Consider the following 15,313-nt stretch of genomic DNA (forward strand, 5'->3'; position numbering starts at 1 on the left):
CATGAAATGTTAAACCACGCTGGGACATCTCAAGATGTAATTCACACCATCCATATGAAAGTTCACCTGTAAAAGTTTTTCATTTGCCACTTTTGTCTCCATGTATTTCACTTGATCTTCTTCAGACATATTTTTGATGATGTTTTCTGCTGCCTGCTTTTCCTGCTGGATGTCATCTTCCACAGCCTGAATGAGCTTTTCTTTGCTGCAGCATAAGGACAGACAGTTTGTAAATCTGATTCAATATTACAGTTGTTTTAAATTCAAGACTCTGCTTTAATTCTGACACAGGCCTCTTAAAACAGTTGAAAGAAATGAAATCAGAATAGAGCAACAAAACAGAAACCATGTGTGACAAAGCATATAAAGACACAAAATGAAGATGGAATCAAAATAACCTTCTCAAAAAAGAAAGGTAAAGATAAAGGTTTCCACTTGAGATTAAGTCTAATTGTGTCCGACTCTGGGTGGTGGTGCTCATCTCAATTTCTAAGCCAAAGAGCCGGCATTGTCTGTAGAAGCCTCCAAGGCCATGTGGCCAGCATGACTGCATGGAGTTCCGTTACCTTCTCACCTATTGATCTACTCACATTTGCATGGTTTCGAACTGCTAGGTTGGCAGAAGCTGGGGCTAACAGCAGGAGCTCACTCTGTCCCCAGATTCAAACTGCCGACCTTCCAGTCAGCAAGTTCTGAAGCTTAGTGGTTTAACCCGCTGTGCTACTGCAGCCCCAAAAATAAAGTATTTTAGACTAAACCCTTGCATAACAAGCATAATGTCTGCTTTGAGAAGCTTATTATAATTCCAACTGCTTCAGAGACACTTCCCAGAAAAACTAGTCAGTCAATTAGTTTATACAATAGCATAACAGACATATGGATTTATCCACATGTCACATTCCTCTTACCACTGCTGCTTTCAATCTTTGCACTTATATTAGTAACAGGATTGTTGAGACAAAAAAGGGAAGTCAGCTCAACATTCCCAGGGTGGAGAGCAGAAGTGAGAGAATTAAAGTACTTTTGGGGAAATATGCGTCACTTTAAGCTGACTTCAAACTGAAATGACAGGGACCTTTCATCCCAAAAGGAGGAAAAAACCCAATTCCATTATTTGATTTCGTTCAAGTCATAAATGAACTACAACAAAAATCATCCCACCAATCTGTTTCATATTCTCAACATAATACTTTAAGGAAAATTATATAAGGGACACAATTTTACTACAATATTGTATATTTTAAGAGCTGAGCATCTACAGATTTTGGGATTTATGGGAAGCCTTGAATCAAATCCCACAGGATACCAAAGGCCTAATGTACCTCTGAAAATTGCAACTATCAGTTATAAATGGAACATACAAAATGGGAGTTACAGCACATTAAAAACCCAGATTAAAAACCCAGATTAAAAACCCACATGTTAAAACTAAAATTGCAAATACAATTTGGTTAAGTGTATAGTAGGTACAGCTGTCACCAATGTACTTTATATACTTGTAGATCTTGTCTAGAAGTTGAAGCCAGGTTTGGGGACCAAAATTATGTATTTTGATATGACCCAAGGATAACGAGGGTCATTTTATCCATTCAGGCAAAAAGGCCAGAAGCAGCACCATGATGGAGAGATTAGAGGAGGACAGTGATTCGAATAGGTTTTTCCAGGAATTGTCTTTCACTTCCCAATTCAGAACCCTCCAAAAAGGGTTCCTTTAAAAAAAATAAACGTTAAGATACAGTAGTCATAATGACCTGTGGATAAGATGGCCCAGAGTCAATGGAATGTAGATGAAAAAATATATTCAGAATGAATGCTATATTCACATATATGCACATGCCATTTGCCATTTATTTTGCACTCTGCATTCGGCAAAACACGTTTGCACAAAATTACTAAAAACATGGTGGGAACTGGGTAACAGGTGTGATTCGAACCAACATCCTAAATACAGCCACTGCTTGTGTGGTCAGGGCTAGAATGAGCAAACATCAACCAGAAGGCACTTTATATGTTTTTTGTTTTGAATAAGCCACTGAGAACAGTAGGTACCTTTAAGACGGTAAAACACTGGAGATTATTGAAAGGGGAAACATTCTGATGACAAAAGAACAGCATTTCCTTATACAGTTCACACCCTCATGATCTAGTCAGTTCACTCTTGGTAGCTGCTGAAACATTTTGCCCTGAACTTTGATCAAAAGTCAAGCCTATCCATTCTACTGTATGCAGGTAGGTTAAGTTTTATATTGTGATGAGGCTGATGTTTTTTATTGGCATTGGTAACTTTGTTGGCGTAACTGTATCCCAAAGGAAATAAATGTTGTACCTTAGTAACTTGTATCTATTATGCATCCTGCTTTAATGGAAACTTTAAAAGTAGTTTACTATGCTCTCTACCCACCCACTATCTCAACTTTGATTATGTCTGATTGGCTGAAAGCCTATTAAATCATAGACAGACATAAGATATTACCCAGCCTAGTCAATCTTTTGCTAAAGCCATCATGCACTTTCTTATTTTAAACCACCTGATGGGTAATTGGGTACAAAGGTTAAAAAACAAGGAAACCCGCAGTACACTTTTAATCCCTTTATTTTCTACAGGAAACACACAAATAAGGAGTTGATCTCCCAGAGGAAAAGTAAGGTAAGAACTTTTATAAACTGACGATATCTTGTTTCATAATCCAGTTATATTGAAATTAGATTAAATAGGCTTGAATCCTGTTGGTTAGCCCAAAATAAAGAAGAGATTGTGAAACACTTTTTAAATAGTGAGTTAGCACAATCGTAAGTCCCAGTGATTCAATGGATCTATTCTGGTGGGAAGCAGGAATAAAAATCCAATCCTTATATTCTTTAATAAAATTGGGGAAATCTGTGGTGCTATTTCCTACCTTATGGTGCTATTTCCTACCTTAGGTTTTACAATAAATTGAGTTTTGCATCTTTCTTAAATAATCTAACAAAATCTGAAACTGAAGAATTTTTTACTTGATTTTTCAAAACATTTATGAGCAAAACAAAACTGTTAGATTTTTTAGGAATAATCCTACTGAAATCTGGGTTTTTGTATGTTCCCGATCTACTCTTGTTACCAGTGACTTCTATGCCTATGAGATTTGTTACATTTTTTCAATAAAGCAGGGCCACATTAACCTTACTACTACAATGAGGCAAAAGAACATAGGAAGTCATGTTGGATGAGTCCAAAGGTAGTCTAGGCCAGCATTTTGTTCAATGTCCAACAAATTTCCTAATGAAAATTCACAACATGAATGAAACGGTGGCCAGAAAACAATATTTTCAATCAGCTTGATACAATGGTCAGATGAGGGAAATACACCCATCAAGAAAGAAAGAAAGAAAGAAAGAAAGAAAGAAAGAAAGAAAAGAAAGAAAGAGGAAAGGAGGGGAAGGGAAGAATGGAAAGGAAAGGAAATAGAAACACATTAAAGAAACAATTTCTGTGACTATATTTGATATTAGAAGCCAAACATTTCACCTAAACATTAGTCACAACTTAGTTACTATAAGATTTGTCCAACAGTGGATGGACTACATTGGCAGGTGGTGCTGAAGTCTTTAAATGGAGGTTCAATCTGAATGTTTTACAAATCCTGTATCATTGTATTTCTGAATGATAGTGGGTTGAAACTGATGGCTCTATTGGCTTTCTAATTCCAAGATTTTATGAGTCTATGTAACACATAGAAACTCTCAGCAGGATTAATAGAAAACAAGAAAATTTACATAAAGCATTGGTTTTGTGCCGTTAGTTTATATCGATTCCAGTGTAAAACAAGAGAGAGACCCATGAGTGGTGCGAAGGAACACCTGACTTGGAACCTTGGAGGGGAGCACATTCCAGCACACCCAAAATAATTCCCCTTTCTAATCTTCTGAAGCCTCCCAAAATAAATGCATACTGGTGGGCTAATCTTGTTGTGTGTTTTTTTTCTAACTACTGCCATGTTCTGAAAGCATACTGCTTCTGGAGATGAAATGGGTTTTGTACAACCTGTAGATTGTTGTTTTTTTTCCGTGTCAAAGGCATTGCACAAAAAACCCATAAAAAGCTTTTGGGTTGGAAAGATTAGCCATTTACAAGAAACGTTGCCCAGGGCACACCTAACTGTATTTACCCAGTCTTTGAGGAGGCTCTTTCTGGACACTTTCTCAATACACTTTCTTTTGCTGCACTCTTTTGAATCACAAATCCAATAACGGGGAAGTCCACAAAAATGTTACACTTCCTAAGCAGATCTGCATCACAATTTGAGGCCAGGGTACAAGAGTGGCATGGAAAGATGTAATTGTTTTAAATGAGAAAGATTTAAGTTTTTAAAGTAATACCAGTTAGCAAATGGCACTGCTTGTCTAGAGAATTGATAGACTTCTGTAAAGCCAAATATTTTATGAACATGTTATAAGCACAAGCCTGAATGTTTTGGCTGTTTCGATGGAATTTATTTTCACAGAGTGCAGTGCATAAGGGAATGATTGGGAAAGGATTGCATTCTGCCAATGTGATTGATTTCTATCCTACTGGAGGTAGTAATTCTGTATGAGCAGTATCAAAATCACCCTGGACTAGAGAGTCATGAAGCATGAGTCAATGTGTCCGCCATTTGTTGCAACAGTACAATTTCACTCAAGTCATTCTGATGATTTGCAGTACAGATAATTTTGGAGGATTACATTAAATAACAACACTACCTATGTTTTGCAGTATATTAATTAAGTATTGGATCTTTCAAATGACCCTTCTGTAATTCTCTCCTTTGCAATAAATTATCTATTTTAAATCTGAGTTGCTGTGAGTTTTCTGGCTGTATGGCCATGTTTCAGAAGCATTCTCTCCTGACGTTTCTCACCCACATCTATGGCAGGTATCCTCAGAGGTTGTGAGGTCTGTTAGAAACTAGGCAAGTGAGGTTTACATATTTGTAGAATGTTCAGGGTGGGAAAAAAGAACTCTTGTCTGCTTGGGGCATGTGTGAATGTTGCAACTGGCCATCTTGATTAGCATTTAATGGCCTTGCAGCTTCAAAGACTGGCTGCTTCCTGCTTGGGGTAATCCTTTGTTAGGGGTGTTAGCTGGCCTTGATTGTTTCATGTCTGGAATTCCCTTGTTTTTTTTTTAGTGTTGTTCTTTATTTACTGTCTTGATTTTAGACTTTTTAAATACTGGTGGCCAGATTTTGTTCATTTTCAGGTTTCCCTCCTTTCTGTTGAAATTGTCCACATGCTTGTGGATTTCAGTGTCTTCTCTGTGTAGTCTGACATAGTAGTTGTTAGAGTGTTCCAGCATTTCTGTGTTCTCAAGTAAATAAAGAGCAACACTCAAACAGGGAATTCCAGACATGAAACAATCAAGGCCAGCTAACATCTTCTAACAAAGGATTTCCCCAGGCAGGTAGCAGCCAGGCTTTGAAGCCATGAGGCCATTTAATGCTAATCAAGGTGACCTAATTGCAACATTCACACCTGCCTCAAGCAGAGAAGAGATCTTTTTCCCACCCTGGACATTCCACAGGTATAAATACCTCACTTGCCTAGTTTCCATACAGCCTGAAAAACTCACAGCAACCCAATGATTCCGGCCATGAAAGCCTTTGACAACATATTTTAAATCTGTTTTCCTCTACTGTACACATGCAAGACACACATTAACTAGTTGAAACCAAGAAGTATGGGCAGTCATATCGCCTCTGAAATAGCACAGTATGCAGCCATTAGTACTTCACAGGGATGACTACCTTATATAAAGAATTCAATATATAAGGAAATTGGGAAAATGCATGTTCTCATGCTTAAAAACAATGGCCCCACTGTCCAGTTTTGAACTAACATCAAAAGATGTGTACATGCCAGGCTCAGTTACATTATGAAGGTTTTTAAGCTGTTTTAGATGGCAGTTTCTTTTCCAATGGATCTCAGGCCAAAGAATCAAACTTTTAAATTCTTTTAAAATTTCAATAAGATTTTGCAATGGGGACTGACCAAAGTAAATCAGTACAGCAATGCCATCTCTTAAGATTGTGCCCCCACAACTTTTAAAGTCTCGGAACACAATGTGACATTATCTTTTGTATATTCACAAGATGCCCGTATAATGACAAGATTGTACTCTGAGGTAGCTTTGCAGCATGAACTATACATAATTCAAATTTTATTGGTTGTATCGATTGAAACAAATGAAACTGTTGATTCATTTGGCATTGTAGTCCAACTCTGATACTCTTTAAGACCACAATGGTCTGTTCTAATTGACAAAATAGACTAAGACAACAGATATAGCATTTTGAACCAGGCTTTCCACATGGTTAAAGTGATGCAATGACATCATTCAGAACTGCTGTTCCGGGAGGGTGGGGGGAATGGGGGGGGGAAGGGTGTGGGTGATAGGTGATAAATATCTAAGGAATGTATAAAGTGTCATTGAAGGAATATTTACTTTTGGAATAATGTATACTGAAATAAGTCTTGTATGGCAAAAAAAAATAAATTAATTGTGGGAATGTATCAAATAAAATTTATAATAAAAAAGAGAGAGACCACAATATGCCCTAGACAAAAGCATGGGTAAACAATTGCTTTGACTACCTATTTGTTATTATACTGACTCTGAATGTCTGCTAATATTCAACTGAAAACATGTATCTAATATTCCAAATTGGCAGATTTCGAACATGAAGCTTCCTTGGGTCTTGATACTGAACACAGCTCTTTTTGTACACACAATTGCTACTGAAAGTAAAAATATTTATCCAACGGTAAGTTTAAGTCACATAGTAAGTAGGCTCTACTTACACAGTTAGAACTTCCCTTCTCTCCTCCCTAGCATGTATTCCAAACTGAGCGAACTCTTTGCCAAAAATAAATAAATGGCAAAGAATATGGAGCAAGAATAAACTGTATAAGGGGCAAAATTGGAAACAAACCCCAAAGTATATCAAGGAAGTCTCACTAGTGACTATCAACATAAAATGTGAGCACAAATTTAGCTACATGTCATAACAGGTTCAGGTAATTTGCCCTACCCACCTTCCCCATGTATCATTGTATTTCATGTTCTATTGCCTAATTTGTACCAACTTTGAGAGACAGTAGCCATTGGTCTTAGGCCCCTTCCACGCTGCCCCTATATCGATGCCTACATCCAGACCCATGTCTATAATCAAATAAAGTTGTGGCCTTTTTGTCCAAGTTATTGCATCTGTAAAGGGTGTTTTTGGGTGTGGTTTTATATGCGGAGTCATTTCACATGTGGGCATATAATATAATCTCTTATTGTGTTGTAAGCCACTTTGGTTTCTTTTTAAATAGCAGGGTATTGAAGACAAGTATTAATCTAATTCTCGCATTCTCCATGTGAAACCTTCTCAATCAAGTTTAAATAGAACAAGTGTGTGTGTGTGTGTGTGTGTGTGCGCGCATATACAGGGGGAAGGGATCACTTCTTACTCAGGGTCTTTCCAGACCAATCCTATATCCCAGGATATGATCCCAGGTTTTCTGCTTTAAACTGGATTATATGAGTCCCCACTGCCAGATAATCTGGGATAAACAGAAAACCTGGGATCAGCTCCTGGCACCTGTCTGGAAGGACCCTCAGTTGCAGTCACATTCCATTTTCACTGGATTCTTCCCATTAAATGTGTATTTTTAGTAAAGGTTTTGTGATATTAAATAGTTACATGAAATGCATCCCCAATTTTCTATTCTACTTTCATGATTATTTCTCCCTCTTTATTTCACAGGTCAAAAGCATGAAATCTGCAAAATCCCCCTTTTCACTCCCTCCTGACCAAAACAAAAACATATCTGTGTTACATCTCAGTTACGGAAACATCACTCTAAATGAGAATGAAATAACATTCCTCCACAAACATATTGATACCATAGAACTATACTTGAGCAATAACAGCATTGCTATTCTACGTAACTGCAGCTTTGAAAGCCTTTCAAAACTAGCAATTATGGATCTCAGTAATAATTCTATTGCAATAGTAGAGCAAGCAGCATTTTCTGGTTTGAACAAACTAACAAAGTTGTATCTTCAGAATAATAAAATTGAACAAATAGAGCATCATACTTTTGAATTACTTGGAAGCTTGAAGATATTGAATCTACAAAATAACCAGCTGGCCTATTTGGATATTAAAATACCACTTAGTTTAAACAGGATTACATTAAGTGCAAACCCATGGAATTGTTCATGTGGCCTCCTTAGATTGCAGAATTGGTTGAATAACACCAATGCAACCTTGGGTAAGTGTTAACAAATGCCTTGGACTTTGAAGTGGCTTCTTTATGTACACTTGATTTCTATTTGTGGGGTATTGCATAAACTTCAGTGGCATCCAACTGTAGAAATTTTCAATTTTCTCTTTTTGATATTAGTAGTCAAAATCCAAGAAGTGTTATCAATAAAAAAATTGCAAAGATAAGAGTGAGCAAATTCATGTGCAATACAACGTAATCTCTTCTAAACACATCAGCTTGAACCTATAACAAAAGTAGCTTGTTTTTAACTAACCAACTTGTTTTAATATGGATCAGTGAATTATACAAGACATAACAAACATGTAAAAAGCACAAACACCTGTAAACACTATCAAGAATCCTTCACACAGCATTGCAGGAGAGGAGCACATGAGCCTAAAGTATTGCTCAAGCTTGCTTCAGCTAATGCAGTGGTTCTCAACCTGTGGGTCCCAAGGTATTTTGGCCTACAACTCCAGACATCCCAGCCAGTTTACCAGCTGTTAGGATTTCTGGGAGTTGAAGGCCAAAACATCTGGGGACCCACAGGTTGAGAACCACTGAGCTAGTGCATATAGTGCTAAATCAGAGGTGAAAAACATTTCCTCCTTGATACTACTGGATTTTAGTTGTAAATGATGATGCTTTCTCAGTCTGACAACATCTGGAAGACCACGGGTGCATCTACACTGTATAATTCATGCAGCTTAACACTACTTTAATTGCCACCATTTAATGCTGTGAAATTATGATAATCATAATTTTCCAAGATCTTGATTCTTTAGTGTAGATTATCCCTATATGATTCCTATCCAAGTTCTGAATTATATTTAACATCCTATATAGCACAATCTGTTTAAAAAATTGGTGCAATGGATTTGATGTGATTTTAAAAAGAGGGCTACACTATAAACTGTATGTAGACACTGGGTTCATTGTGGCTAATTGTATACAACAGACACTTTAGTAATGTTTGAAACTGCTTTTCAAATGGTTTATATTTACAGAAAATGAGAACAACACCATGTGCATTTCCCCAAAGAGTTTAAAAAATTATCCTATCAAAAGCGCATTTCTACCAAACTGCCAGAAAAGAGAGATAACTGAAGCAACTTCCTTATCTTCTGCTTCTACTGATTCAAGCAATGATACTGTATTGGCTGCATATAATGGTACTGATAAAAAGTCATTATCTTCAGGTACATTTCAGTTTAAGATGCTATTAACTGCTCATGTATTTTGCTACTGGAGCCATGATTTTGAGGAATAACCCTATGTAACAAAATTTGAAACAATTTATGTTCCTGGTTTGAAAGTGTTATATCTTGTTTAATTGTGCAGAATTTACTTCGAAAGTGGTTGTTATATCCCAGAAACTTTGTTTTTGTGGCTGCCACAAACTATGTTGAACTGATTGAGACTCTATGAGATATTCATTGAAAAACTAGAGCAAAATGTGCTGCAGGATGTCCCGCAGAAACAACGTTTTTCAAGTTTAATAAACTTTTCCCATGTTTTAATTATAGAACCAATTAGGAAATGACATTTATAATGTAGGAACAAAAATCGTGTTACACAGTGTAAATAGCATAGGTTTTGAAGAAATGTCAGCAATTGTTTATGTCACTTATATTCATTGTAAAAAATGACATTTCTTCAAATAAAAGAGGTATTTGAGAAAATCCTTCTTTCAAAAACAGTGAAAGCAGATTTTACACCTTTTTAGAAAAATATCTTCTGAAGGAAGAATTTGGAATCTTATATAAAATTTGCCAGGAGGCCACTCCTTGTCTTTAGGGCACCACTGATTAGTCTGTGTGCCTTTACGCTGCCTATCAGCTTATGGCTACCCCATGAATGTCATAGGGTTTTCTTAGGTAAGGAATACCCAGAAATGGTTTTGTCATTTCCTTCCCATGAAATATAACATATAGTACCCAGTATATATTTGTAGTCTTCCATCCTGGTACTAAACAAGGCTGACTGTATACTCTCACATAAATTAGTCATTTAAATGCTAAAAGTATCATAGTCTGAGATATATAATCAATATAATGTTTGATCTGGATTTTAAAACATGTCATCAACCAAAATTGTTATGTGACTTGCAAAAACTAAGAATAACTCATCATTGGGAATGCTATACTGCAAGACACTGTATAGAGCAGGCATGGGCAAACTCTGGCCCTCCAGGTTTTTGGACTTCAACTCCAACAATTCCTAACAGCAAGTAGGCTGCTAGGAATTGTCTGAGTTGAAGCCCAAAACACCCAGAGGGTTGAAGATTGCACATGCCTGGTACAAAGTGCATACTGTATATACACATATTGTCAAACTTCAGACTACCCAAGCTAATGCTGAGATTTTTAGTTGCTTGGAAATTCAGCTTGTTCTCTTAAACACATTTCTGCTACAACTTCAGAAGAGCCTCACTTCACAAAATTCATCCAGGATTTCACTGAATTTGAGGAATTATAAACATGCATCCCTGTCAATATTATTATCACTTTAACTACCATTGCTCAATGCTATGGTATCCTGCAAGATCTAGTTAAAAGGTCTTTAGCCTTCTCTGCCAAAAAGTGCTAGTGTCTCACTAAACTGCAAATCCTAGGATTTCATAGCACTGGGACATGACATCAAACTGCATTAATCCCACAGTGTAGCTGAACCCTGAACCAAGACATTGATGAATGCCCCTCAAAACCAGCACACTTTGCAGAGATGAGGGGAAAATAGCCAAAGATTACTGAAGTGTTTTTTGATTTCTTTTGACATACAGATTTTCGGCCTCCTGGGAAAAGCTGGACCTTTTTGATGGGTGTCCTAGTATTTATTGTTGGCACAACATTATTGATAGTTATTGTCATCAAGTCTCCAGCGTGGTACCGATATTTGATTAGCTATAATCACAGCCGACTGGATGAGGATGAACCTGAGATGTTTGAAGAAACATTCACAACTCATATTTCTGCACTCCCACAGATGCCAGATGTCAATGAACAAGAATCTGTAGTAGTTTACGAGCAATTTCATACATTTGTTCCCGAAGATGATGAATATATTGAAGACAAATATATTGATTCATGAATATTATAAATATGAACCTCACTCCTCTGTCATGAAAGATCAGCAGAGAGCTATTGTAGTTGCACTGAAATGCAAAAGCTATATACTCCAATAACTTGCCACTGAGTAGTTGCTTTTCTTTACAAGAAAACCATACGCCTGTGTTTAAGCATCCATTTTTTGATTAAAAACAAGCTGGGGTAAATTAGTTTTAGCTCTATAGTTTATAGAAACTATAGAGCTAAAACTAATTTACCCCAGCTTGTTTTTAATCAAAAAATGGATGCTTAAACACAGGCGTATGGTTTTCTTGTAAAGAAAAGCAACTACTCAGTGGCAAGTTATTGGAGTATATAGCTTTTGCATTTCAGTTAATACATTTTCTTTGAGTAGGAAAACATGCTGTTGTGTATTTCAGCAGGAAAACATGTGTTCATTGTGCACAGTTAATCACATTACACAGGTCATCAAATATGTCTGCTTTAAGAGCTTAAAAAGTAACTATCAGTGATGGAAAAATGAAATCTCTCAGATTTGAACAGGGAACAATATTTAACTTTTTCAAGGTTTTAAAAAATAATTTTGTTTTTGTCACATTGTAAAAACACAATGTAAAAAAGTTCTTATTTGTTTTCAAAATGTGTCTCCTTACAATGAATAAAGTAAACAAATGAATAAAGAATAAAGGACAAATATAAACAAGGGCCAGGAAGCAATACCACAACAACACAGGAAACACTTCTATGAAGTCTTTAGTTTTGAAATGTTAATTCAGCTACTTACTTTTGTCTTTCTGTAAATATAATGTCTATTCCTTGTGCTTCACGATCATTTTGTGCTTTCAGCTATTCAAATGACAAAAGCCATCAGTAAACAGGCATATTTCTAGTGAAAATGCAATTGTTGCCATTTCTGTTGTCATTTCTTTTATTCTAATATATTTGTTATTACAGCTTATAAACTATTAATCAGGCTGTGATAAATGAATATAAACCAGAAATCAGGGCAATTTCAAATATGTCTTGATGGAATGGCTGGTACAATAAGTAAGTAGTGCATGCAAACCACAAAATTTCTTTTTTAAATGAAGAAACTTATCTCTGCAGACCTTTATTTATTTATACTATGCCCTTGGTGGGTTTTTGGGAGAGCTTACAATAAAATAAATAAAATTTTAAAAACCCCAACATTTGCATTAAGTTCACTGAAGTTAATGATATTTAAACCACTCATTATGTACGCAAGCCCCTCTGATTTCAATGGAGCTATTTTAAATATGTCCCAAGTCTTGTTTGAATCAAAACACTCTATATGATATATTATCTACCTAAGTTCATACAACCCGGGTTCATAAAACTTCTAACTTTTTGTTATGTGTTTTCAAGTCCTTTCTAACTTATGACAACTCTAAGGCCCCTTCCACACAGCTGAATAAAATACCGTATTATCTGCTTTGAACTGGAATTTATGGTAGTGTGGACTCAGATGACCCAGTTGAAAGCAGATATTGTGGGATTTTCTGCCTTGATATTCTGGGTTATATGGCTGTGTGGAAGGCCTCCTAGATAAACAAATTACAAGGTTTTCTGTGTCTCAGAGCATGTGACTCACCCAAGGTCACATAGTAAGTTTCTACAGCGGAGTGGGGATTCAAACACTGGTTGCCAGAGACGTAACCCAATGCTCAGTTAAGTGAATTCATATATTTCACAATGCATCAGAAGAATCTTTTCAATTTTCATTTCCATTTGGAGAGAAATAAATACTGCACTTCCTTTGGGTTGTTATCCGACGTTTGCAAGATTTGGGGGTTTTCATATTTTCTTGAAAAGATTTATAGGATGCTGTTTTCAAAATAGTATTTTACACAACTGTTCCATTCAAGGGGGAAAGCAGGTTCCCATTTTATGATAATTAACTACATGTTTAAATGCCAGATCAATAATGTGTTGGAGCCTCCTCCTCCTCCCTCTTTCCCAATGCAGTCATCTGTGCTACTAGAAAATCTGCTCTGGAAGGTTTTCCAGCCCTGTAGAGCAAGTTTGAAGGCTATATAGATTTACAGAGGGAAAGAAGAATTCTCTCTTTCCAGTTCAATTGAAAGAGTAGTTCAATCAATGAATAACATTATTGGATCCTGGGCCAAACATTCCTCTTCTATGGTGTTTTAATACAATCAATGGGAATTTGAAGTGGGAATCATAAAGAAGAACTACTTAGCTAACAACAACCCAAAAATTCAAACAGTCATCAGTAGAGTAAAATAGTAATCTTAATACTTACCAGATTATAGTCACTCATTACTTCTTCCATATCGGTATTGGTGTTAAGTTTATCCACCAGCTAAAACAAAACAGAAATCCAATTAATTATTGGATAACAGCATAACTAGATAACAACAAACAATTGCAAATGTGTGCATGTTAGAAATTGATTAGGGAAGCAATGAGCAAAAAACTATTTTAAAAAATCTATGTGATGCAAAGCTGAAGGCAGTATTTTTGATGCAGTCAATATATAAAAATTACCTATAAAACAAAAACTTACCATATTGTAGTCTGCAAGTTGTCCCTGAAAGTCTTTAATCTCGCCAGCTAAAGATTCTGCTCTAAGAAGGGAGGAGGGGAAAACAAAATTACCAGATGGCTTCACATAAATTTTAAAAATGCAATTAAACAGGTTTAAGGTTTCAGTATTTGATGTTTTTGTTATGTGCCTTCAACTCAACTCTCATATATTGTGACTATCATGGGATTTTCTTGGCAAGATTATTCAGAGAATCATAATTTCATTTTCTACCCTAACTTTTCACCCAGGTTGAGACTCAAAAAAGGTTTACAGCAATTCTGCTATTTCCTTTCTTTACTGCTAGCTTACACTTTTTGTGGAAAAAGTGGTCATTTTGCCCAAGAATGAGTAGAAAATTACCATTGCTGAAAGAGGATTTGGATGTTCAAGTCCTAGTCCAACACTCAAACCCCATACTAGCTCAACAAAATTTTAATGCAATGAATACAAAAATGTGTGTGGCAAACCAATCATTTTAATGAAGACTATAATATTTATAAATTCTAATTCACCATTTTATTAGACTCACCTTTTTTCATAGGAGAGATAGACAGAATTCTCCTGATTATACATATCCCTTTCTTTCTGAAGCTTATTAATTTCTGTAGTAAGCTCAGTTATTTTGCTTCTGTTGAAAAATAAGCAGACGATCACAGTAAGACACATATTTCAGTATTTACACAAACAATTGGCTTAATGAGTATCACATAATTGTACAAACAATATTACAAAACCAGTGGACAGACGTGCACCTCTAGATTTCATTTGCATGAGCTCCCACATTCCTTAATCAAGGGCCTTATTAGGAAGCTGGTGGGAGTTGGGATCCAACATTAGGAGGGTTACAGATTCCTCACCACTTTTCCAGAACAGGAGTTGGGCAAAAAGTGGCCAATAAGAAAAAAAAAAAGATTATGAAGCTTGAAGAATATGGGTTTAATCATTCCTTCAGGAATTTTCTTCTTCAGGTCTTCCGTTTTTCAACATGGTGATGGAGACACAACTCCAACTGTCTCAAAACATAAAAACTTAAAGCAAAGTCTGGAGATTTTGCATTTTGCTGCATTTCTGCAGGCTTGTAGTATGTACTAGCTGCAGGATTTGGCTCCCCTCCCCTTGTTGCCCTTCCTTTTTCTACAGCAGTGGTTCCAGAAATCCCAGCCAGTTTACCAGCTGTTGGGATTTCTGAGAGTTGAAGGCCAAAACATCTGGGGACTCACAGGTTGAGAACCACTGGTTTACAACCTTCCCATCTTCATATGCTGTAATATGTTGGGATGTGTGTATCTCTATGACTGGGGAAAGGATATGCTTGCATATGAAAGATTGTGGAAGGGTGACATAATATGAGCGTAGAAGAAGAGCAAGGCAACTTATAGACAGTCCTTTCACAATGGAAAAAATT

General features: G+C 36.3%; 2 protein-coding genes across 2 annotated transcripts in view; one reads left to right on the forward strand and one right to left on the reverse strand.

Annotated features, from left to right (window-relative positions):
• LRRC19 (leucine rich repeat containing 19) overlaps positions 1–11,443 on the forward strand; it is a 180,265-nt gene extending 168,822 nt beyond the window's left edge. Inside the window, exons 4-8 of the mRNA XM_060762465.2 lie at positions 2,605–2,647; positions 6,687–6,779; positions 7,767–8,277; positions 9,279–9,470; positions 11,054–11,443. Coding sequence (XP_060618448.2) covers positions 6,696–6,779; positions 7,767–8,277; positions 9,279–9,470; positions 11,054–11,361 — 1,095 coding nt within the window. The 5' untranslated portion in view covers positions 2,605–2,647; positions 6,687–6,695 and the 3' untranslated portion in view covers positions 11,362–11,443. The remainder of the gene's footprint in view (positions 1–2,604; positions 2,648–6,686; positions 6,780–7,766; positions 8,278–9,278; positions 9,471–11,053) is intronic.
• The window catches only part of IFT74 (intraflagellar transport 74), a 57,280-nt gene that overhangs the window by 35,577 nt on the left and 6,390 nt on the right, over positions 1–15,313 (reverse strand). The window contains exons 5-9 of the mRNA XM_060762464.2: positions 14,438–14,536; positions 13,888–13,948; positions 13,624–13,683; positions 12,124–12,185; positions 67–205 (exon numbers count right to left, since the gene is read on the reverse strand). Of these exons, the coding sequence (XP_060618447.1) occupies positions 67–205; positions 12,124–12,185; positions 13,624–13,683; positions 13,888–13,948; positions 14,438–14,536 (421 nt within the window). The remainder of the gene's footprint in view (positions 1–66; positions 206–12,123; positions 12,186–13,623; positions 13,684–13,887; positions 13,949–14,437; positions 14,537–15,313) is intronic.

This window comes from Anolis sagrei, chromosome 2 (assembly GCF_037176765.1).
Source record: "Anolis sagrei isolate rAnoSag1 chromosome 2, rAnoSag1.mat, whole genome shotgun sequence".
NCBI lineage: Eukaryota > Metazoa > Chordata > Lepidosauria > Squamata > Dactyloidae > Anolis > Anolis sagrei.